Source organism: Plecotus auritus (genome assembly GCF_963455305.1).
Source record: "Plecotus auritus genome assembly, chromosome: X".
NCBI lineage: Eukaryota > Metazoa > Chordata > Mammalia > Chiroptera > Vespertilionidae > Plecotus > Plecotus auritus.
Genome location: NC_137784.1, coordinates 131975208 through 132000571, shown reverse-complemented (window position 1 = coordinate 132000571; position 25364 = coordinate 131975208). Strand labels below are relative to the sequence as shown.

General features: G+C 51.3%; 1 protein-coding gene across 3 annotated transcripts; it reads left to right on the top strand.

Moving 5' to 3' along the window:
- Window positions 1–370: 370 nt before the first annotated feature.
- On the top strand, window positions 371–25364 carry BCAP31 (B cell receptor associated protein 31; the record flags this gene model as incomplete). 3 transcript variants are annotated; one of them, XM_080653286.1, is made up of 8 exons in its annotated part: window positions 371–444; window positions 1477–1612; window positions 3995–4095; window positions 9427–9574; window positions 21990–22125; window positions 22999–23116; window positions 23879–23979; window positions 24988–25364. In XM_080653286.1, the coding sequence occupies exons 2-8, from the start codon at window positions 1521–1523 to the stop codon at window positions 25024–25026; spliced, it is 735 nt and encodes a 244-aa protein (XP_080509412.1). In that variant the 5' UTR covers window positions 371–444; window positions 1477–1520. The 3 variants fall into 3 exon arrangements, with proteins under 3 accessions (XP_080509412.1, XP_080509411.1, XP_080509410.1); XM_080653284.1 differs by lacking the exon at window positions 371–444 and adding an exon at window positions 1023–1247; XM_080653285.1 differs by lacking the exons at window positions 21990–22125; window positions 22999–23116; window positions 23879–23979; window positions 24988–25364 and having other exon boundaries at window positions 9427–9578.

Below are 25364 nucleotides of genomic sequence, written 5' to 3'. Positions count from 1 at the left end.
CCCAGGGGCGAGTCGGGGGAAAGGGAGGAGGCGAAGGAGGGGCGGGAGGCGGAGGAGGCGCGGGAGGCGGAGCCCGGGCGCACCGCGCCCCACCCCGTCCTCTCCCCACTGTCGGACCCCAACCCCTTTCCGGACCAAAGAGACGTGGGAGGACCGCGCGGGCTAGAGAAGCAGCGCCTTGTCTTCCCGCCAAGGCCTCGCCCCGCCTCCCTGCGCTTCCAAAGCTCCATTTCTTCCCTAGTCCTGGGAATCTGAGCATCGGCTCGTGGGGCGGGGCAGAAAGCGGCCGTGGGCGGAGCCTACCGGGCCTCGCTTCAGCTGGGGGAGGGGCAGGGCCCTGTCTGCGCTTCCGGTTTCCGGCTGCGGGGGAAGGGGCGTGGCCAGGGCCAGGGTGGGAGAGTTTGGCGGCAGCGGAGGAGCGTGCTCGGTTCTGTGAGAAACTCGGTGAGCGGGGCCGCATCCTGTCTGGGCTCTGGGGCCGCCCAGGTCCCCTCTGTCCTTCGACGACGGGGAGCTGTGGGCAGTGTGGAGAGGCCCTGGGGTCGAGGGCCGATCAGGGAGTGCGGGGGCAGGGTTGGGCTGAGAGAAGTGGGGGCGGCGGCGGGCAGAGCTCGGCTTCTGGGGCGTGAGGGCCGGCTGCAGTGTCGGAGGGCGTAGGCCAAGCCCCCCCCCCCCCGGGGGAGCCTCGGGCCTGGGAATTGGGGGGGGCGTGCCGGGTTAGGGCCACGTCGAGGCGCCTCTGGGGAGGCTGTGCGCGGCGTCAGGTGGGACTGGCCGACCGCGGGCTGCCGGGAGGGTCTCCTCCGGCTTCTGAGGAGACAGTTGCTTCTAGAAGTTTCTCTGGATGAGGCCGTGAGGTACTTAGTCGAGACCTGCATTTCTCTTGGCCCTTGGTGTCGCTTGACTCCCGCCCTCTAGGAGTCGCTCTTGTGGGCTTTTCGAGGTACTCTGAGTCCTCCAGTCCCATTGGAGGCAGGCGCCGGCAGTCGGGAAGCCTTGTTAAGCTCCGCTCTAGCCCCAGAGGGAGCTGCTGGTTTTAGGGAAGGGCCTCCCGGGGCGGGGGAGGGGGGGCGCCCTGGATTTTGGAGAAACTGCGTTTCTGAAATATTGCCGTCGCGGAGCCATCTGGGAGCTGGGAGTCTCTGCCAAGAGCTTCCCGTATCTGGGAAGGGAGCGGGCCTGATGGATGTTGAGAATTTTCTCCTGTCTATATAATCTTTGTTAAAAACACGTTCCCACTTAAACAGGTACAAGGTGTCTCTTGGACTTCACGGGGAAAGGAATTGTCCAGAAGGTGGCTCTGGACATGTTGACGCACATACTGGAGGGGGCAGCAAAGTAACTCCTCCCGGGCAGGTGGAAGTTGGGCAGGCCTTTGTCCATGAATGCTCAAGTCTCCCTGCTGAGTGGAGCCCCTTTTCCAGGGTAGCATGGCTGTCCAGTTTTCATGACTCCTGTTCGTCCTGTGCCCTGTAGGAAAGAAGCTCACATTTCCCTGTTGGAAATCTTCTAGCAACAGGATGAGCCTGCAGTGGACTGCAGTTGCCACCTTCCTCTATGCAGAGGTCTTTGCTGTGCTGCTGCTCTGCATTCCCTTCATTTCACCCAAAAGGTATGGCCTGTGGAACAAGCAGGCAGGCATATAAGAACGAGACTCTTGCCAAGCCCCAAAGCTTATGCGTGTAAAGTTGGTAGACCCTGGAATTAGGGCCAGACAGAAACAGGTAGAACGTGTCTGGGGTGGGGGTGGCAGGGGTTGTGTCTACTATTGCCAACCTTCCACACTGTTCCGCTTTGTCATATCTTGCTGAGTTCCTTTCCTGTGCACCCTGCCTCTGGTCTTCTGAATGCCCCAAAGGGGAGAAGACCTAGCTCTAGTTACGGTTCTGGGAATGATGCCTTCCTGCTTCCTCTTGGGTCCCTGGGGTTTGGAGGATGGCAATGTGGGATCCAGAAGACTTGCACCACGGGGTCACGTTGCTTATTTGGTGACTTTTGTCCTACTAAACTAGTCTCACTGGCATTGCGTAGTAGCCTCATGAGCATTACTCAGCCTATGCAGGGTGAAGCCATATTCTCTTTCAGTGAACAGAGGACCTGTTAAAAGTTAATCGGAAATTAATTTTTAATTGCATATAACATATGAACACATTCTGACTTAAATTAGAAAATTACAAATGAGGCTGTCTCCACAGATATATATATTTTTGTTAATCCTCACCCGAGCATATTTTTTCCATTGCTTTTATTTTATTTTTATAAAATATATTTTTATTGATTTCCGAGAGGAAAGGAGCGAGAGAAAGAAACATCAATGTGAGAGAGACACATTGATTGGTTGCCTCCCCCATGTGCCCTGACTAGGGCCAGGAATTGAACCTGTGATTCCTTGGTGGGCTGGCCTATACTCTAATCACGGAGAATACCAGCCGGGGCAATAAATATTTTTAAATCCTTACCTGAGGATGTGTTTTGTTTTTTTTTAATTTTTGGAGAGAGAGACAGACAGACATTGACGTGAGAGAGAAACATCCATCAGTTGCCTCCCATATGTGCCCGACCTGGGAATCGAACCCTCAACCTAAGTGTGTTCACTGATGGGGAATTGAACCCACAGTTTTTTGGTGTATGGGCAGTGCTCCAACCAACTAAGCCACCCGAGAGATTTTTTTAACTGTGTTTAGCCTGGCAATGTGTCTCCGTTGAGCATCGACCCATGAACCAGGAGGTCTTGGTTTCATTCCCGGTTGCAGGCTTGATCCCTAGTAGAGTCCTGCAGGAGGCAGCTGATAGATGATTCTGTCTCATCATTTATGTTTCTCTCTTCCTTCCTCTCTGAAATCAATAAAAAAGTATTCTTTTAAAAAAACTTTTTAATGAAAATGCATATACCCGATGTGATACTAAAGAAAGTATATAGCACTACCTAACAAATGTTTTTGCCAAAAGCCATATCTTGAATCTTCACACCTCATACAATTTGTAGGAAATACAGAAACAGAGGCCTCCTGGGAGCTGCTATCTGGGAGGCTTTGTAGGCTAAACAACCTGTTTTTTGCATAAAGTAAATTGGGAAAGAAAACAAAAGGAAGGGCTCATAGAGTAAGAGAGATACTTTTCTCTATCTTTTTTTGATACTTTTCAACTAAATACAGAATAGGAACCTTGTCTCTGGACTCAAACAAGCCAGCTATTTAAAAATGCAACAATTGGACTGTGGGATTCTGGCTCTGATAGTGAGAGCTACTTACTGATTTTTTTGAGGTTTGGTGATGGCATTGTGATTATATTAACCATTTTCGAAGGCTCTTCTCTGATAGAGCTACATCCTGAGGTATTTGTGGAGGGAAAGGAAGGGAGGTTGGGTCTGCTTCATAATAATCCAGGGTGGTGGGATTCTAGATGAACCAAGATTGCTCACATGGAAAAACAACTTCAGTAATATTTATGTGACAAGCATTTTGAAGACTACATAGAGAAATGCAGTGGAAAGTAAGTTGCCCATTTCTTTCCCCAGTGACTACCAGTGTTTACGACTGGTGTTCTAGAAATTTCTATGTATGGACAAGCATCTTTTTTTTAACCACTTTAAACATATATATATATATATATATATTATTGATTTCAGAGAGGAAGGGAGAGGGAGAGAGATAGAAATATCATATCAGTGATGAGAGAGAATCATTGATCGGCTGCCTCCTCCTGCATGCCCCCCAATGGGGATCAAGCCTGCAACCCGGGCATATGCCCTGATTGGGAGTTGAGCTATGACCTCCTGGTTCATAGGTCGACGTTCAGCCACTGAGCCATGCCAGTTGGGCTTAACCACTCTTGAATGGATGTCATAAATTGGAAAAATGCAAGCAGCTGAGGCTGAATCTGTATGGTATATTCAGCCATTGGAGAAGACTGCAAAACTGGGTTTCTGTTCTTAAGACCCAGAGCCCAAGTGTGTTCTTTCTCTACAGCCCCTGTCTTTTTGTTTTCTTCACAGATGGCAGAAGATATTCAAGTCCCGGCTGGTGGAATTGGTAGTGACCTATAGCAATACCTTCTTTGTGGTTCTCATTGCCATCCTTGTGCTGCTGGTCATTGGTGAGTGAGCTGTGGCTTAGGGCAGCTACCTGACCTAGACCCTTGCCGTGGCCTTTGCTGTAAAGCTCTGTGCCATGTTTCACGTGTAGCCTACAGTTTTGGCTTTTCAGAGACAGACCACTTAAGTGTCTCTGTCTTTCTCTTGGGGAAGAGACTTTCTTCCTCCACAAAAAGGGTACTTGGCAGGGCCTTCGATTTGACCAGCAGTCTTTGTGGACCCTGTGCTGACCACTTCATGTCTCTGGGGCAGCTCCTCTGGGTCATTCCAGAACTGAAACCAAGAGAAACTTCACTGGCCCTTGCTGACCTTGGTCTAAGTAGTACTGCTCTCCAATCACTTAGACAGTAGCATCAGTCTCTCCCTCCATGCCTGAAATAGGCCATGATTAGGGGAATGAGTGACCAAGTAGACGGGGAACCAAGCTGGGACAGAAGCTGCTGTGTCCTGTAGTATAGGGATGACCAAGAGGTCTGGCAGCATATCTAGGGAGCAGATCCCAGACCTCTCTGGATCTGGGTCAAACTTCAGATCTTTCCAGGTTCTTCCAGCTCTGAAGTTCTATAAACCCCACATTGAGGTGCACACCAGCAGGGGCTTGAAAGACAAACTGGTCCTCAGGCATGCCAGCCATGGGGTCTGGGGCCAGGTGGTACTAAGATGGAAGGCAAACATTTTGCGACATTCTGGTAGCATGATTATTCAGAGACCAGCAGAATTAGTGCAGCTTGGACTCCAAAGTATTGGCTCGGCTCTGCCACAGACAGTGGTCCTGTCTCCAAGGTGTGATGCTTGCTTAAGCTCAGAGCACTCCTCTCTTCCCAGTCCACGTCAGAAATGCAGCAGGGGACCCTGGCTGATGTGGCTCAATTGATTAGGCGGTGTCCGGTGCGCCCAAAGGTCAGCGGTTAGATTCCTACTACTAGTCAGCACACATGCCCAGGTTGCAGGCAGCTGATCTGTTTCTCACATTGATGTCTCTCCCCCCTCTCCCTCCCCCTCCCCCTTCCCTCTCCTTTCCCCTCCTTTCCTTCCTCTCTAACTCTAAAATCAATGGGAAAAAACAGCAACAATAGAAAACCAGCAGGGGGTGTGGGAGGCCAAGGGGCCCTAGTTTAGGGGAACTTGCATGGCCCCACCCACGAGCTACTGTGTTAGGCATTTCTCTTTCCTAAATGTCTCAGGGCCTGACAGGATGTGTTCAGGCAGGACTACCTCTGCATAGGCCAGGTGTGGCCTGCTTATTCTCAGCCATGTAGGGTGGGTGCCAGCTGCCTGCATACCTTGCTGTTGAAATCCTTGGTAAGTCTCCACCGTGAGGTACCTCTTTCCAATCAGGGTCCTCTCCCTGAGCAGCCTCTGAGCCCGCAAGGGGTAGGGAGTATGAACATCATCTCCTGAGCAGGAAAAGCCAGGCTTTTCTTGTGCTTTTGCTTTTGAATGTGGGATAGGGTAAGAATTGGGATGGGGAGGGACTGTGCTAGGGGTATTCCCTCTGGGCTTTGCCCTTCTGCAAACCAGACACTCTCCATTTCCTAACACACCCAAGTGGGCCAGGAAGGCCCCTTACAGAGAACCCAATAGTTAGCAAAGGCGCCATTCTTCTTTTTTTGGAGTTGGGGAATTGCTTGAAAGTTCTAGAGAGACAAATCCCGCTATGATGACAGGCTGCTTCCTGCCCTAATGTAAGAATCGTAATTTAGAAAGGTCTGTAGAGTCTTCTACAAATATAAATGTCAGCTAGTAGTAAATACTAGTGAAAGATGATGGGCATACCAGCTAGAGCTGTAGTCCTGGCTGGCTCCTAGTCTTCAATGAGAGGGGCCTAGGGCAGATCTGACTGGGGAGTGGGCTTGATGAGGGTCCAGGGTCAACTGCCCTGGACTAGAGGCCTGAGATAGGGAGAGCAGCACGCTGTTGTGTGATTTTGGCTAGTATAGCTTAACACCATCATCCCCAATCTGCTCTTTGCCGTAGGCCAATGTGGTCCTTAAGGTTGTGGGGTTCCTAGTTGCTGATGACAGTGTAGAAAAATATGCTTTTTTTTAATCACAAAAAGAATATTTTTAAAAATTCAGAAACTTCACCTAAAAAGTTAAACTCTTCCACAGTTCTATGTCTCACCATAGTTCCATATCTCACAGATAACCATCATTAATGCTTTATTGCACAGTTCCATGAGCATTTTCTGTGCTGATGTCTTTATTAATATTCTACACACTGTGTTGGAGTGTGCATTTTTCCACTTATTGTATCTTAGACATCTTGTTACAGCAGTTTCGTTCTTTTTAAAGATTGTGTAATATAGTCGTCCCTGGGGAATTGGTTCCAGGACCCGCATGGATACCAAATTCCATGGATGCTCAAGTCTCTTATGTAAAGTAGTGTTGTATTTGCATATAACCTATGCACACCCTCCCATATACTTCAAATCATTTCTGGATTATTTATAATACCTAATACATACAGTGCTATGTAAACAGTTGTTACACTGTATCGTTCAGGGAATAATGACAAAAAAAGTCAGTACATGTTCAGTACAGACATGACCATCATAGGCCTAACTACATAATACACAATAGCAACAATGCAATATTTTTTTCCAAATATTTTTGATTCACGCTGGGTAGAACCCAAAGATGTGGAACCCACAGATACGGAGGGCTGACTATACAGGCATACCTCAGAGATATTGTGCGTTCAGTTCCAGACCAATGAAGTGGATACCACAATAAAGCGAGTCACACAAATATTTTGGTTTTCCAGTGCATATAAAAGTTATGTTTACATTATACTTTAGTCTGTTAAGTGTATAATAGCAATATGTTTATAAAAGTAATATAAATACCTTAACTGAAAATACTTTATTGTGATCTGGCCGGGTGGCTCAGTTGGTTGGAGTATTGTCCTGTGCACCAAAAAGATGGCGGGTTTGAGGCACAGTCAGGACACATGCCTAGGTTGTGGGTTCGAATCCTAGTTGGGGCGTGTATGGGAGGCAATCTATCAATGTTTCTTTCACATTGATGGTTCCCTTTCCCTTCCCCTCTCTAAAATCAGTAAAAACATATCCTTGGGTGAGAATTAAAAAATTTTTATTTTTCTGTTAAAAAGGCTAACCATCTGAGCCTTCAGCAAGTCATAATCTTTTTGCTGGTGGAGGATCTTGCCTCAATGTTGATGAAAACTCATCTGTGAGGTAGTTGTATTCTATCATATGGTTACACTGTAATTTAATTCCTTTTTTTGTTTGTTTGTTAATCCTCACCCAAGGATATTTTTCCATTGATTTTTAGAGTGGAAGGGAGGGGGAGAGACACACAGAAACATCTATGTGAGAGAGACACATTGATTGGTTGCCTCTGGGGATCGAACCTGCAACTGAGATACGTGCCCTTGACCAGAATTGAACCTGGGACCCTTTAGTCCTTGGGCCGATCCTCTATTCACTGAGCCAAACCTGTTAAGGCTAATTCCTTCTTTATAGGCATCCTAATTTCATTGCACATTTATGCAAGAGCTTCTGTAGGATAAATTCATAGAAGTGGAATTGATGAATCCAAGGGAACGAACATTTTAAATTCTGTGTCTTAGTTTGGGCTGCTGTAACAAAAATACCATAAACTGGGTGGCTTAAAAAAACAGACATTTACTTCTCACAGTTCTGGAGGCTGGAAGTCTAGGATCAAGGTGCCAGCAGAATTGGTGTCTTGCGAGAGCCCTCTTCCTGGTTCATAGACTACTGCCTGCTGTGTCCACATGGCAGAAGAGGGTGAGGGATTTCTCTAGGGTCGCTTTTATAAGGGCACTAATCCCATTCATGAGGGCCTTGTGCTCATGACTTAATTACCTCCCAAAGGCCCCACCTCCTAATATCACATTGGGGATTAGTATTCCACATAGGAATGTGAGGAGACAGGAACATGCAATTCATTGCAAACAGGCGAGTTGCCCACTTTATACCCCTGCTAATAGTGTTGGAGAGTGCTCACTTTAAGATACAGATTTAAATGTTTTTTTAAGTTGATTTTTAGAAAGAGAGGAAGGGAAAGAGAGAGAAACTGATGTGAGAAACATCGATTGATTGCTTCCCACACGCACCCTGATCGGGGATTGAACCTGCAACCTGGGCATGTGCCCTGACTGGGAATCAAGCTGGCAACCTTTCAGTGTATGGGATGATGCTCAACCAAATGAGCCACACCTGCCAGGGCACAATACAGATTTAACATAAAGGTACCATTAAGGAAAGGTAGGTTTTTATAATGTAAAATCAACTTAAAAACCAAGCAGTCTCAAGCCAGGAATTACGAATCAGACAATGTCCATACAGTGATACCGTGCCCCTTTTATATGGGGGTTGTTAAGAGCCCTCTTTAGGTAGGTCTTTATGTACTGATTTAAAAATATGTCTGGGTGTAGGGGAGAAAGCAGTAGCTATGGGATGGTTCCATTTCTATTATACAAATATAGATGTAAAAGTATTTATAAACTTGAGTACTGTATGTCTAACAACGGCTCTCAACAGAGGCTGTTTACTATTTAGGAGTTACTTGCATGCCCTCTGTGCACCCTAAACTGTGCTAAGCCCTGGGGATTTCTGTTCTCATTGAATTTTTAGTTTAATTTGGGGGAGACACAATAAACCTATAATTAGGGTAATTTCAGATAAGGGTGTGTATTACCAAGAAAATAACAGGGTAATGTGACTGAAAATGACAGCTTTAGATATGATGGCCACATATCGTATACCCTGCTGGAAGTGATTATGTTATGGGGTTCTTTTTCCACATTTCTGGAATGTTTGAATTTTTGATGAGCACAAATGCCTTTTTTAATCCAAGTAAAATGGTTTGAGTAATAAAACCCATTATAAAGCTTAGAGATGAAAATCCTTGAATTTTTAGCAGGCATCCTCTGGTTTTTGCCTCCGAGGCAGCTCATACTTCCTCAGCAGTTATTTCCATAAGCAGGACTACCCTGGCTTACCAGTGGGGTGGCTGGTGGCCTGCCTGACTAGAGATAGACAGAACCCAACATTGGGGGGACCATGGGAAAGGGGGCTGCTCCTGGCTAGCAATGCCTGACTTGGTTAGCATCTTGACATAGAGCAAGCCTGTGGCCTGGGTAGAATGGGACCAGGGAGGGATGTGAGAAAAGCTGGCGGAGCGAGAGGGTCTGATGGGCATTCCATGAGGTGTATGTAGAAGGGGTGATAGTGGGAGATGGTTTGAGGGAATCGAGACCTCCCCGACTCACACTGTCTCAGCTGGACAGTCTGGACTTGTTCCAGAGGGAGCTAAACCCTGTGTCTCCTCTCTGTTCCACTACAGATGCTGTACGTGAGATTTCGAAGTATGATGACGTGACAGAGAAGGTGAACCTCCAGAACAACCCTGGAGCGGTGGAACATTTCCACATGAAGCTTTTCCGTGCCCAGCGGAATCTCTACATTGCTGGCTTTTCCTTGCTGCTGTCCTTGTGAGTGGGGAGGGGTGAGGGACTGTGAAGGGACCCCTGGGCTGTGACCTTGATTCCTCAGTTGATGGCCTTGAACCCAAGGCCTGTCTATGTTAGGGGATCCACACAGTTTCCCCAGAGGCCTCCGATTTTTCCCCTGACCTCCAGAGGCAGCATAAAGAGTGAGACAGGACTGACTGGAAGGTTAAAAGATGCGAGTTCTGGCTCTGCCTCAATTTGCCACGTGCTCTTTAGGGCAAATGCATTAGCAGCTTGCTCTCTGTACACAGTGTGAAGTAAGTGAGATGTTTCCCTCCTCTGGGAGAAGCAAAAGGTTAAACTGGTTTCTTGCCTTGGGAGGAATGGGTAAAGGCATGAAGGGGCTGAGACTATGTCCCTAGGGCCTTGCCAGATGTTAGACCTCTGGGAGTACATTCTGATCCATGGCAGTCTGAGTGTTTGTTTCTTTCCTTTTTTTTTCTTTGTAAAATTGAATGCCTTAATCAGGGTCATGGGGTTGGCTAGCTGGGCAAGACTAGACTGATAGGAAAGCACCTGTTTGAGCTTGGGGCTGGTTTACTGCCTCTTGCTCACAGGGGTTCTGATTGGGGCCCTGGCTGTTCTCAAGTATGCTGACTGCCAGGGGGTAGACATAACACTCAGGCCAAGGGCTTCCAGGGGAATCAGGGTGGCACTCAATGTGCGGATACTCAGAAGGAGGGTGAGTGTGTGGATCCTTGGTTAGGCTGGGATCTCCCACCACCCGTTACCTGGACATCCTTTTTCACTAGGCATTAGAATGACTACCTGTCTGGGTTTCAGTTTTGCAGAAAAATAGTCAGTTGCTCAGGGGAGCCCACCCTCTCTGGGTCAGAGTTGGAAAAGTGGCAGGGTGGTGCTGGAAAGGGCAGACAGCTCTTTAAGGTTAGCTGACGGATCAGAGTTGGGAAATGAGAAGGCTGGGAGGAGTCGGACACAGACTCTAGAATTTTAGGGTTTCTGGAACCTCTGAAAAAGATGATCTTGTAGGCTGAGACTGAAAGGGAGGCAAAAACAGGATTCTGACTCCATCTGCAGGAGAGCTGGGAAGGGGTGGAGTGGGACACGATGGCACTGCAAGTCTGAGGGACTACAGAAGCACTCAGGGCTTCCCAGCCAGCTCATATCTCATCTGAAAGATAGGAAGGACAGGATGAAAAGCAAGGACTGCCCCAGAAGAGAACACAGAGCTTAAGAATAGTATCAGGAAGGCGGAACCCTGCAATGAACTCTGGGTTGTGAAGCACGGTGTAGGACATGGGAGAAGAAGTCCCCTTAATGTTTCTGTGTCAAGTAAAGAATGGCGGGCAGGGTCAAGGAGGCCTTGGGATGAAATGATTGAAATCTCAGAAGGGTAAAGGTACGCTGAAGTGCCCAGCTGCTCAGAATGACTTAGCTTCTACTTGTGCTTGATGACATTATGTCTGGAGGATCTTGCAATTGTTGTAGGTGGAATTGCGGGGCGGGAGAGATTCTGGAAGACTACAGACAGGCAAGCATCCCAATTTCCAAAGGGAAGAGAAGATATATGAGATAATAACCAGAATGGGACGGTCTGATTCTGATCTCAAGCCATGTTGTAGAAAGAATAGCTTGTGCGCTTTTAGGGCAAAGAGGCATCATTGGCGACTACTCTGAATTCTTTAGAGAGCCAGTTCTCTCAGTCTGCCCCCGCTTTCTGTTGAGTTAGTATATGTGGGTTTTTGGCAGAATGATCGCCAGGCTCTAATTCAATTTTTATGGACCAGGTGCTGAAGTGTGGCCCCATGCTGCCATAACTGTCATTGGGCGGGGTTTTAACTCCCATGAGTGGCTGCCCCATGGATCAGTTCCATCCAAATAGAGGCCTCAGGAGCTTGTGCTCTACCCCCAACCTGCTCCGTGTTCTGTGCTGAGGACAGTTGTCATGGTGAACAGATGCAGGGAGATATGAAAGCTAGGAGGAAGTGAACAGCAGGTAGGTTAGCTGCCTCTCAATCCACAGTTGTCTAAGTGGGGTTGATTCGAATGGGACTTGAGTTTTTAAAAGGGGAACATTTGTAAACGTGTGTGTAGATTCATAAAGGGCTTTGGAAATAGGGCTGAACATGAACTTGAAAGACTTGTGGTCGTGGCTCATTGCATCTCACTAAGAGTTAGTGGCTGAGCTACTGCAAAAGCTGATGAACCTCGGTGCCCTTTAGTGAAGGCCAGGTTCTATGGGCCTCCTGATCCTGTTCCAAGTGTCTGTGTCTCTCTTACTGTCTGTCTCTTCCTAGTCTGTGTGTATACACATCTCACTGAGAGGCACGGACTCAATACCTAAACCTCCATAGGTACTGGCTAAGTTGGGAAGGGAGGCAGAGCAGGGTGGATAAGTCAGGAGTGGCAGGAGACAGGCTAGAGGTTTTAAATGAGTTTGTACCCAACCTCCATGTGGTAAAGCATTGTGTTTTTCCAAGGCTGCTGTGCCATGGTCAGAATTGGGTGTTCATATTTGGTGACAGTGCATGGGATGGAGTAGAGCATCCTGGGAGCAGGGAGACCAACTTGGGGGTCGCTGGAGTGAGAGATGCTGGCAGCCTGAACCAGGGAGTGGTAGCGTAAGTTGAGAGTGAGGGACAGGTTTAAGAGGTTTGATGGGAGATAGGGGAGCAGCTAACAGGGACATCAAACCTTTGAGGCTGACATGGTGGCAATTCTGCTGTGGGCATCTGCAGAGCAGCAGCTGAGGCAGAAGCCAGAGGACCACCTGCATGCATGCATGCATGGAAGGGAAGGACGAAGGGAGGAAGGGAGTGGGGAGGAGAGCCAGTGAGGCCCATCAGAAGGAACAAGGAAATCAGGGTGAAGGAAGGGAACATCAGCAAGATGGCACGTGTCTCAGTCCAGAAGCCCGAGGGTGATCTGCCTTTCCCTCTGTCTTCTCATACATGTGCTCCCCCTGCTCATATGTATGTGTGTATGTGTGTGTGTGTGTGTGTGTGTGTGTGTGTGTATGTATATGTATATATATATATGTATATAGGTATATGTTTTTAATTGTGGAAAAATACATATAATATCACACTGACCATCTGAACCATTTCTAAGTGTGCAGATCTGTAATGTTGAGTCCATGCACACTTTGTACAACCTCCAGAATTCAGTTCATCTTGTAATATGGAAACTGCTCCAGTTCCACAGCCTAGGTATGTCTCCTGAGTGCTTTTTCAGTGTCCTGAGAGCCATTGTCATGGTGGGGCTTCCTGCTGCCATCCTTGTTCCCCTAGCCAAGTGACCTTTCTGTCATCAAAACCAATTCCACCACCCCCTGCTTCTAGTGCTTTCATAGCACCTTTGATATATATGCCTGGCACCCAGATCCTTTAGGACATGACCACTCCCTGTAGCCTTCCACAGCCTCTGCTTTGGCCTCTCCATGTCTGAGCTCTGACGGCAGGAATCCCAGGGGGGCTAGTGAAGAAATACTTTTTGGCCCCCAGAGGATGCAGATGCTACATGATGAGATTGGGCTTTGGAATTGGGCCTGGCTTGGGATCCTGTGTCTTACTGGCTAGTGTGTGACTTCGGGTAAGTCACTTACCCTCTTTGAGCCTTTTCCCTTATCTGTAGAGCAGGAATGAGGATACCTCTCTCAGGTGATTAGTGTAAGGATTGAGGTGACTCAGGTCATGGTTGCAGCATCGTGACTGGCACTTGGGGAATCCTATCTAATAAAAGAGTAATATGCAAATTGACCATCTGTCACACCAAGACACAAGATGGCCACCCCCATGTGGTCAAAGATGGCTGCCCCCATGTGGACACAAGATGGCCACCACAAGATGGCCTGCAGGGGAAGGCAGTTGGGGGCAGTTAGGGGTGACTGGGCCGGCAGAGGAGGGCAGTTGGGGGAGACCAGGTCAGCAGGGGAGGGCAGTTGGGGGGGATCAGGCCTGCCGGGTAGGGCAGTTGAGGGGGGACCAGGCCTGCAGGGTAGGGCAGTTGGGGGGGACCAGGCCTGCAGGGGAGGGCAGTTGGGGGGGACCAGGCCTGCAGGGTAGGGCAGTTGGGGGGTACCAGGCCTGCAGTGGAGGGCAGTTGGGGGGGTACCAGGCCTGCAGTGGAGGACAGTTGGGGGGGACCAGGCCTGCAGTGGAGGACAGTTGGGGGGGACCCAGGCCTGCAGGGGAGGGTAGTTGGGGGGGACCCAGGCCAGCAGGGGAGGGCAGTTGGGGGCGATCAGGCCAGCAGGGGGGGCAGTTAGGGGTGACTGGGCCAGTAGAGGAGGGCAGTTGGGGGAGACCAGGTCAGCAGGGGAGGGCAGTTGGGGGGACCAGAACTGCAGGGGAGGGCAGTTGGGGGGGACCAGGCCAGCAGGGAGGGCAGTTAGGGGTGACCGGGCCAGCAGGGGAGGGCAGTTGGGGGAGACGAGGCCAGCAGGGGAGGGCAGTTGGGGGGGACCAGGCCAGCAGGGGAGGGCAGTTGGGGGGTCAGGCCTGCAGGGGAGGGCAGTTGGGGGGGCAGGCCTGCAGGGGAGGGCAGTTGGGAGGCGACAAGCCTGCAGGGAGGACAGTTAGGGGGACCAGGCCTGCAGGCAAGGGCAGTTGGGAGCCAGCAGTCCTACTAGATTGTGAGAGGATGTCCAACTGCCTGTGAGGATTGAGGTGACTCAGGTCATGGTTGTAGCATCGTGACTGGCACTTGGGGAATCTTATCTAATAAATGGGTGGTCTGACATCCCTCAAGGTGTCCCAGATTGGAGATGGTGCAGGCTGGGCTGAGGGACCCCCCCCCCCCCCGCCGTGCACGAATTTCGTGCACCGGGCCTCTAGTGTTTAATAAATGGTAACATTTATCAGTATCACCCCAAGTAGTTATAGAGTTTTGTGGGATTTTTCTCACGTGTGTGGTAGGCTGTGTCAGCCCAAGTAGGGAAAGGAAGAGAAGGCCAGGTCTTGGTTTTCAGGGGTCTTATGTTCTGGGTTGGGCATGGGGTGGTAACAGAGTAGAGTAGGACAGAGAGGACAGGTATTGCGTCAAGAGCAGAGGGTGGGGGAAAGGCTTTCCCAGGTAGAGGCCAAATAAGAGTTGAGATATGAAAAGAAAGGGGAAAAAGAGTTGGAGGCAGGCAAGCTGAGATGTCTTTGGGGCCCTGGGCATCTGGTTGGATGATGCTACGGGGTTCTCAGCCCATACCAGACTGCTTGCTTAGTTGAAACACACGTAGAGGCAGAATAGGATGGTCCTCTGTGAATGTCACCCAGCGTTAGCAGTAAACGTCCTCCAGTCTTGTTTTATCTGCCCCCATCCCCCACTGTGCCCTGGCTCTGGATTATTTTAAAGCAAATCCCAGATGTCATGTTTACAGGCAAAATAATATTTTGGTTTGTTGCTTTGAAGAGAGATGGTTGGGCATTTTCCCATGCACCAAAAGGTTGCTGGTTCAATTCCGGGTCAGGGCACATGCCCGGATTGGGGGCTTGATCCCTGGTAGGGAGGCAGCCAGCCGATCAATGTTTCTCTCCCTCTCCCTCTCTCTCTCAAAATCAATAAAAAAACTTTAAAAAATAAATAAGCACGCTAATAATACCTCTCCTACAAGAACTTTACAGTAATTCCTTAATAATATAAACTTATGAGTGCCTGTTTACATTTCCCTGATTACCTTGCAGGGTTTTTTTTTTTTTAATAATTTATTTGTTTATATTGGTATTTAACTGAAGTATTTTTAAAAATCCCAGTGCTCAGGCCTACCCAAAGATAGTGATTTAAGTGGAGGGAACACTGCTGTAGAAGGCCAGCCAGAGGGATTTTGGGTCTTTAGTTCCACTCGATCTATGCATCTGTTGGCTGCCATAATTTTCTAAGAATACAGTGATAATAGCACTTTAGATCTGGGCTTTTAAATTTTTTAAAAATATATATTTTTTTGTTGATTTCAAAAAGAGGAAGGGAGAGGGGGAGATAGAAACATCAATGATGAAAGACAATCATTGATTGGCTGCCTCCTACACGCCTCACACGGGATTGAGTCCGCAACCCTGGCATGTGCCCTGACCAGGAATTGAACTGTGACCTCCTGGTTCATGGGTCAATGCTCAACCATTGAGCTACACTGGCCAGACTTAAAAAAAAAATCTTAAAAATATTTTTTAGAGAGGGAGGAAGGAGGTAGGGAGAAGAGAGAGAGAGAGAGAGAGAGAGATAGAGAAATAGAGAGATAGATGAGAGAAACATCAATCAGTTGCCACCGGTTCGCACCCTGACCGGAAATCGAACCGCAACCTAGATATGTACCCTGACCAGGAATTGAACCCAGGACCTTCCAGTGCACGGGACATCGCTCCAACCAACTGAGCCACACTGACCAGGGCATGGTAAGAGCCTTTTTGGTAAGTCCATTGACTTCTAGTCCCCACCAAGCCAAACTCACCCCAGCTACAGTAGTGTGCCAGTGTCCTATGGGTGCTGCACTTAGGAGGGGCACTGATGAAGGGGGTCTGCAGGAAAGTGTGTGTGTGTGGGTTCTTCCCTATGAAGAGTCCAAGAAGGATTATCTGACATGCATCAGAATGAGCATTGACTTTAAAATAGATTATCTGTTCAGCTACTTGATTTGGGCTGAAGAATTCTCTTCCTCACACTAAAAACAAACAATGAATGAATGACCTTTGGGGCTCAGTGCCAAGCCAGCAGGGGTTCCTTCTTCCTGATTCCAAGTTCATCAAAAGCTTACCCTTGCAGGAAGGCCCCTTTCTCCCAGAGCCTGAGGACTCCAGCCTCTGGCCTAAAGGCAGAGGATGAGGAAGTGGAGAACAGGGTTCTGGATGGGAAGCGACCAACGGGCTCCTCCAAACCCATCTCTGCAAGATGGAAACAGTCGCTGTGAGGAGTGTGGCTTGTGTAACTGGGAAACTGCATTTGGTGGCCTTCATATTGGACAGTGTAGGTGAAGCCACCTCTTGTCCTTGACTCTTTCCCCACCCCCAGGCTCTGAGCACACCGGGCCTCCTGCTGGAGGCATTACTTGTTTTCCTTTGGACTCTAGGGCCTTGCAGGACACATCCAGGGGTGACGACCCCTTCCCTGCCACTGCCTTCAGGGTTACTTCTCCATAGCCAGGTGGGCTAACAGCATGTTTTAGTTGGAGTCAGCTAGTCTCAGAATATCTTTGACTGGATTGTCTGACCTCCTTCAGTTGCTCTCTGTCCCCCAAAATCCATTGGCTGGTTTCGAGAAGGCATACTACAAAACCCCTGGAAACATAGCTTGCTCCTGTCCCCCAGCACTCTTCAGCTTAAGAGGGTGGAGGACAGGCAGTCGATGGAAAGACTGACTGCATACCCCTGCCCTGTCCCCCTCTAGCTGACTTTGTTGTTGTCAGGGTGGCCAACAACCACCTGGGTCTTCAGCTGGAGTTGCCACAGGGATGTTTCCCCCTCCTTGTTTTCTACAACCTCTGCTCCAGGGCTGAGAGGAAGGCTGAGTAGATATGCTGAGATTTACTCCAGCAGCCCTGTGGGAGGATTGTCCCTGGATCTGCTTTGCTGTATCCTTATTTTCATTACTCCAGGCTCTTGAGAGTGAGAGTTTCCTGGGGCGGCTTCTGCCCTCTTACAGTTCTATGCCTGAAGCCGTTTCCTGGGGTATCACCTGGCTTTTGGTTCCTTGCTAGGGCACCCTCCTGTTTTCTTGGACCGCTTGGGGCAGGTTCACTCAGAATCCACCTACTCTGGGAAGCCCTGCCTGGGGCAGGGCTGTAGTCAGCTGGAAGAGTCAACAGGTGGCGCTGTGGTGCCAGCTTCCCACTTGTACTGGGTGAAGGGGAACTGCCCGTCCACCTGTGCTCTGGTGGGTTCCGAGGACTGAGTGACCCAACTCACCTGAGGGTGTGGCACCTAGGAGTGGTCCCTGGTAAATACTAAGTGGGCAGGATCAGTAACAGGGATGGGGGGCCACCATAACCATAGAATATTGCAGTCGGGACTTGGAAGGACCTTCCCCCTTGCTTCTGTCCCACTTCCTGTTAAGCCCACAGGAGGGAGACAGGATATGAAGCACGTCTCCCCCACTTGATATGGTTGGCCCTGGTTCTCCAGTGTCCTTACAGAGACTCGCTTTCTCCTGCCTTCTCTTGTTTATTCAACCTTTTATAAAAGCACGAGAGTCCTGCTCAGTGTCCAAAAACATCTTACCAAGAAACTTGTGTTGAATTCAGGTATTTGGGGGTGACATTAGTCTGCCAAGGAAACCTTTGGATTCTCAAGGTTCGTGTGCTGGCTTTTCCTTCTGTCATTGGGGGCATTTAACCCAGAACCTTGGCCCCTCTGTCAGCCATGTTTCTTTGGGAAATCTCTTTGGCTCCTGAGTTCTGTCTAACCCAGCCGTGGGCAAACTACGGCCCGCGGGCCGGATCCGGCTGTTCTATCCGGTTCTCTTGCTCTCCCCTCCGCTCCTTTACTTTGAATTTATATTAGTTCACACAAATACTCCATCCATGCTTTTGTTCCGGCCCTCCGGTCCAGTTTAAGAACCCATTGTGGCCCTCGAGTCAAAAAGTTTGCCCACCCCTGGAACCCGTTGTCCAGAAATGGGTAGCTAAGAGCAGTTACCCCCATAACAGTGTTTGGGTGGTAAAACAGAGAACGATGGAAGCTAACCAGCAAGGGAGGGAGAAGCAGTACCTCAACATTTTCTCCAGGATGGCACCTCCTGGGCTGTTGAGACTTGGAGAGTCTGAAGCTCAGCATCTTCTATCATGGGCACTGAGGGGACACACAAGGGTGCATTGATGTGTTTGGGAGGGGCTGGGGGAGTGTTGGAGCTGGATCTTGATGGGTGAGTGTAGGGCAGGTGCAAAAGCATGGGAGCTAGTGTGTGAGGGGCAGTGAGAGTTCTAGAAGGCCAGCTCCTGGGCAGGCCTAGTTGGCCTGCTAGGGAGCTCTGCTCTTGGCTTAGCCTGGGGCCCTATGGGAACACCCTGTGGATGAGGTCCAGGACACTGGGTTCTGCTGCGGCTGTGGTGATGAGTGCTTCCCAGAGTGCCTTCTCAGCTCCCACTGCAGCCGCCAGCCTAGCTTGCTCATCCACATGGGCCTGACTTGGTGGCTTTCTGCCACTCTTTCCTGCCACCCTGTTGCTGCATGGGCAAGCTCCGTGTCCTGTGTCCCCCTCAGTGCAACCTGGTCAGGAAAGAGCCAGGGCCCCAGACCTGCATTCAGCCCTGGCTTGAGGTGCAGCCTCATACATGTGAGAGTGGGGAGGTCATCTCAAGTGCCTTGGGGGTCCATCTAGAGATCAAAGGTGCAGTCCCTGGTCCTTGGGCAGCCAGACAAGGAACAAGCGATGCAGAGCGATAAAGAGAACAAGCCAGACGAATGCAACTGGATGGGGCACAGGGGAGGGTCAGGAGAGGGTTTTTGGGGGCTGGTAGAAATTGAGCTGGGTCTTGAGTCATCAGCAAGAGTTCACAAACAGAAGGGGAGAAGCCATTGCAGACTGGAGCGCTGAGTGCAGGGGCAGGGAAACAAGGCAGGTGAGAACCTTGCATGTTCCAAGAAGGGCCAGTGGTTTGGTGTTACTAGAGCAGAGAGCTGTGTGCCAGCCAGAGGCTGAGGGCAGGTGTTGGAGGGATGGAAGCAGAAGGGTGACATGATCAGATTATCTTGTCAAGATCCAGCTCCAGCACTCCCCCTGTGACCCTCCACCCCCCAGCCCCTCCCAAACACATCAGTACACCCTTGTGTGTCCCCTCAGTGCCCAATCACTCTGGCTTCCCTTAGGGCATGTATTGCCAAGCAGTACAGTCAGCGCTAGGGAGGAGGCCAGTTAGTAGCTGCTAAAACCACCCAGGACAGAAGTTGTGATGGGGATGACTCGGGGAGTCGTCTGTCTGGAGTTGAAATGGATAGGACTAGACAATGGCTTGGGGGACGGGTGGAGACCTGAGAGCTTGGGAGGTGCAGGGGCGATCTGGCCCTTGTGGACAGGCTGCATTGGGTATGTCTTGGGGACACTCAGCAGCCATGGTCTAGTAGACAGTTGGGCGTAAGGGTCTGGGCTGAGATAAACCCTGTCCGTGAGGAGGTTGGCAGGTAGCCAGGATGCTTGAATCAAGGGCAGGGGAAGATTCTGTTAGCTGCTCCAATGCTGCAGAGTGAACCCCCTCCCACCCCCCACCCCCAGGATTCCAGGGCGCTCCTTGGATTGGGCGGTTATGGCACTGGTGGACCTGCTAGTGGCTTGGCAAGGCTGTGGCCTAGATTGGTATAGGTTTAGGAATAGAGGGAGGAGGAGGAGGTGGAGTGGCTTGGGTTGGCAGGAGGGAGAATGGTGAGGAGTGAGGTTCACGGAGGGAAGATTTGCCCAGAATCTTTCTGGGCCGGGTTGGAGAAACAGGTCTAACAGGAAGGGAGGGAGAGGACGTGGATGGCACAAAACATGGCATGAAACACACGGGGCTGGGGGGTGCATGCCCTGCACTGAGAGGGAGACCCTAAGAGCTGCAAGCTGATGTGGGGGGTGGGGTGAGCAGGTTGAGGCTTCAGGAGGACCCTGGACGGCTCTTGTGCTGGGTTCTGTGTTTTCCCAGGCTCCTGTTGGCAACCCTGGTGCTCCATAGCTGGGGATGGGCTGGGAGGGTACCGAGGAGAGATGGGCCCCTGCTGTGCTGCTGCTGTCATTGCTGCCGCCGCTACCACCCTGGGCCCAACCTCACACAGCACTGCTGGAGTCCTGCCCCAGTCAGCTGCCTGTCCTGCATTGTTGGTGGGGCGGTTAGGGAGAAGTGTCACCCTTGGGCTTGCCTCTCCAGCTTTGCTTGCTGGGTCCACCAGGTGGCACACATGCCCTCCCCCCTCCCTGCTCCAGCTAGGGATTGGCCTAAGGGCTCTGTGTTGGGAGGTTAGGGCTTAGTCAGACTTGCCTTTCTTTCTGGGCCCCTCCAGTGACTTCCACTGCCTCTGAGTCAGGTATGTCTTCTCTCTGGCTTCTGGGGTACCCGGGAACTCCCTCCACCTCCAGGGCTGAAGCCCACTGGGGGGCAGGCTGGTGGGCAGGCAGGGGCTGAGACAGGGAAACCTGAGCCCTGGGCCACGAGGTCCCGGCTGCTAATTTTAGAGAGCACATGTCACTGGAAACTCTCCCTTCCTGCCAGGAACCAGTGGCCTGGCTCTCCCAGTACTGCCATGGGCCCCTAGAACCTGTCCCCAACCCAGGAAGCAAGGTGGGCGTCTCAGGTCCCCTAGAGCCTGCTCCCCTCTAAGTCCTTGTTTTTGACAGGGGTTCTGACGACCCAGGCTCTAGGTCCTAATCTGGGAAGTGCCGGGTTCTGGGCCCTCGGTCCTGGGTGTCCTGTCAGCGAGAGCTTGCCTTGTTTACTTGCTGTTCCCTTGGGCTGCCTGAGTAGCAGGTGTCCACGAGAACCCCATGAAGGCCAGCTGGCGGGTCTGGGCAAAGCAGGCTTTCCCAGGGCTCTTGCACATACCATGTCTTCCTCCAAGCTATGGCTGGCTTGGGTCCCCGCCCCAGGTGTGTGGGGAGAGTTGTCTTGTCTATCTGCACCCCTCGGTTTTGGCCATTTGAGGGTGACTTCAGGAAATGGAGCAGTGTGCCCCCAACTGCTGCTTGTTTGCCTCTTAAGGCTTGGATGGCCCTGATTCTTTGTTTCTGTTCCCCTAGCCACAGAGGACCTCAGTGTGGCAATGTTATCTAACAGATGTGTTCTAGCAGCTGTCTGTAGAACATGTTTGGGATGGGGGTGGGGAGAAAAAGAGCCATTTCCTTTCTCTCAGTGGGCCTGGGAGTGGGTCCTTGAACATTTAAAATGTATAGTTGTTCCCAGTTCAGGCCTTGGGGTCAGACAGGAGTAGGGATTCTAGCCACGCCCACTTCTGGCTCTTGACCTTGACCAGTCAGTCGCCTTAACCTGTTGAGCCTCAGTGTCTCCCCTGTGAAATGGGGGCAATGAGCTCCCCTACCTCACATGATAGGTGTAAGGATTTGGCTGGCTTTTTGGAAGCGCCCCCAGTCACTAACTGCTTGTTTAGGGCGAACCTGACCTTGCATTGAGGAAAACAGCACTGTTCTGGCTTCTCTGGCACCTCCAGGTCCTGACCCGGAAGGTGCTAGGTTCCAGGCCCTTAGGCTGTATGTAGCTCACCCCACTTGGGTGTCCTGTCAGGCTCCTGTTTGCTGTGCCTGCCATTTGGGGGAAGTGTTAAATCATTCTGGTGCAAAGGACAGCTCCTGGTCCACCTTTTCCCTCATGTTGCCAGATCCAGGCCTGCAGCGTCTCGCTTGGCTGCCCTGGCAATCCAAGAGGGCAGGTCTCGGCTGGAGGCAGGCATGGGGCGGGAGCAACCAAGAGAAATTCATGTCAGCCATTTTCCTCTCTTTCTTTTGCTCACTACTTCCTTTTTGTAAACATTCACAGCCTGCTTAGACGCCTGGTGACCCTCATCTCTCAGCAGGCCACACTGCTTGCCTCCAATGAAGCCTTTAAAAAGCAGGCAGAGAGTGCTAGTGAGGCGGCCAAGAAATATATGGAAGAGAATGAGCAGCTGAAGCAGGTGAGTTCTGCCTGCCTGACCCCATCATGTGACATTCTTGATGGGCCACTGTGAGCCTATCAGTGACACTGGTTATTGGAAAAGCCGAGGAATTGGGTGGAGGGGCAAAGGGGCAGTTCTCAGTGAGGGCATGTACAGGAGGGGTGTGGGGGGCTGGGAGCGAGAGGCGGTGCTCTTGCTGCTCTCACCTCTACCTGCTACATTTAGGCCAAACTCTTTTCTGGTGAAACTGGCTCCCTAGTGAGCTGAGCCCTGTGCTGTGACCGGTGGGCAAGTTAACACAGAAGAGCATTGCTGTCAGCTGGGGACGAGGCAGGGATGGGGTGTAGCCAATCCTAGAAGGTCTGTGAGAGGAGGTGAGGTGTGAGCCAAGCTGGGAAGGAGGCTGATGGGCTTGGATTCCGGGAAGGATAGAGTTGGACCAGTAGGGTTGAGTTTGGGGCTCCTTGGCCAGAGTGAGCTGTTGGAGCCTGGCGGGGAGGAAGGAGGAGCATTGGTCACTTGGGAGTGACTGGCAGCCATCCCCAGATGACAGCAAGGTGACTCATTGGATGGACTGGTAAACTCTGAGGAGCTGCTGAGAAAGGAAGCAGGGCTGGGGGCCAGGGTGGGCAGGGTGTGTGCCCTGTGAGCTGCAACAGGTGGCCCTGCTGGCTCTGGCCTTTCCTGATGGCTAGGAACAAGCAGTGGCCCAGTTCCGTGCTGACATTTCCGAAGGGGCAAGTGCCCAGGCAGCTTGAGGAATCACAGCTCAGTGGGGAGGACGGTGCTGGAGTGCCTTCCTTCCTCTCCCCCCCTCCCCCGCCTCCTCCCTCTCTCTACCCCTCTCCCTCCCTCTCTCCCAAGTAACCAGGCCCTTGGCACTCTTCCTAGGAAGCTGCTGGTGGTGGAATCAAGTTGAATGCCAGGGAGACAAAGTTGGAGTTAGCGAACAGTGACTTGCAGGCTGAGCTGAAGAAGCTGAAGGATGAACTGGCCACCAACAAGCAAAGTGAGCATTGTCCTCAGGTGTCCCCTGGCCCCCAGAAGTCTGGAGCCTCCGCTGGTGGCTGCTACTGCTCTCGTGCCAAAGTATTAATAACAAACACGCGGGCTCAGGAGCTGGGTGTAAACAAACAAGTGACACCCTTATCATCCAGTTCAGACAGCCTGTGGGGCTCGGTGATTTAGCGGTGCACGCGGCGGCCCGCTGAGGGAGGGCCCTGGGAGTCACAGAGGCCTGAAAACTAATTCCAGAGCATCTCGCCCAGTGCCAGGCATAGGGTACGGGCATTGTTGTCACCAGGGGCTCGCAGGTAGGGAAGGAAAGAACTCAGGAGACTAAATGAAAATTGGTTGAGATGTTCCCCAAAACCCCACAGCAAGTTCCCAGATGCTCCCTTCCTGAAGGCCTCTCCAACATTCCTCTCCTGTCCTCAGCTTCCAGGCTGGGGTTGTGCTCCCTGCATCTTGCTGTCACTCCCAATATTCTCAGAATGTTTGTCCCATGCCTTCAGACTTCCTGAAATCACCCCTGCCAGAAGCCACTCCGGGTATCTTCATTAAAGGGGCTGGTGGTCCTTGGTATTTTCCCACTTCCCTCAGCTTAGTTGGTCAACTTAACCCATGTTGGGGGGCTCTCAGGGCAGCCCGCAAAGGAGCTTTCTTGAGAAGAGTGGTCTCCTAGACCTCACTGGGGACAGATTCAGGGTCTGTATTTGGTGTCAACACAAGCAGGGTTTTCTCTGCTAATCCCCATTTTTTCATCACTTAGAACTAGAGAAAGCTGAAAACGAGACTCTGGCCATGCGGAAGCAGTCCGAGGGCCTGACCAAGGAGTATGACCGCCTGTTGGAGGAGCACACGAAGATACAGGTCAGCATGCCCCGGCCTGCTCTGTTGGATGGGAGGCCCCTCTGCATGGAGGAGGCCGCTGCCCTCCTGCTGCAGGCCCTTCAAGAGGCCCTGGCAGTAGGGGCTGCTCCCTCTCTCTCACTCCCCCTTTCTCCGTTTCTGTTGAGTCTGGGCCCAGCAGCCTTTCTTGGGCAGGAGGGGTGTGGCCTAGCAGATGGCAGCCACTTACTAAGGTGGACTTGGCCTCATGCCCAGCATCAGTGTCGAGAGGAGCTCTTTCCCTGTGTGATCCCCATCCCTGGTCTGGTGTCCATTCCAGTCCAGTCCACTAAAGGGGCTTCATCACGAAACAGGCATACAGGCAACTCCAGGACTGGCCCCTGGCCTTTACTCTGTAGGGGCTGCAGGGTGATGTAGGGGCAAAAAGCTGGGGCATTGCAGGCTGTCCCCAGCCCAGCAGGTGCTAGTCACTGCCATCACATGTGCTCCCAGGCCTGGTCTGAGCCCTCAGAGTAGCTGCATCTGGAAGCTTAGATGGCCTGGAAATCGGGCATGAGGGCCAGGTAAACACTCCTAAGTTCTGACAGCTTGCCTCGGTGCTTGGCAGCCCAAGTTTGGGCACCACAGTGGTCAAAGAGGGAGGGCCTAGCCCCCAGAGGGGGCCAATAGCCTCAGTGTAGGGCAGGCTTGCCGGCAGGAACTATAAAAGGTGTGTAGAGTTGGGAAGAGCCTGACCTGGAACTTGGAAGGGACTTCGAAAGGCCTGGAAGCTGAGCTGTGGGCATGGGGGCAGGGGTGGGGTGGGGCCCAAGAGGAGGTGTTGGTTTGGGGTCAGGACTTTACTAGAATGAGGCTACTCTCACCCTTGCAGGCTTTTGAGTACTGCTGAGGGTGGGGACTTTTGTCACCTGGATACCTGTCATTTGGGGTAAAGGGGTGCCATACCTGGCCTCTGGGGTGGAGGGGCCAGAGGGCGAAGAGGAGGAGTGTGCCACTCCAGTGCTTTTTTTGATTTTTGTCCCTTTTTAGATGAAGATAGATGGTCCCACGGACAAGAAGGAGGAATGAGGGCACCTCCTGTCCACCTGTGGCCGTGGCCTGGCCCATGTTTGCTGCTTCCTGAGGGCCAGTCCTCCTTCGGTATTTGCACTTCCTGTCCCTCACACTGCTTACAGTTTCTTGTTCTCCCAGCACCCCACTGGGGCCTGGATTTTCACCTGCTCAGGATGAAAAGGTGGGCACCTGAAACCCTTGCGGTGGGGCTTGCTTCCTGCTGGGTTGAGCCCCTTTTTGTGTTGCTCGTTCATGTTTGGGGTTCCAAGGCCCCTTTTCTCTGGTCCTGCAGGAGGGTGGGTTGGAGCAGGCAGAGTAGTTTCTTTTGGCAATAAAGGTTGTTATGAAGTGTC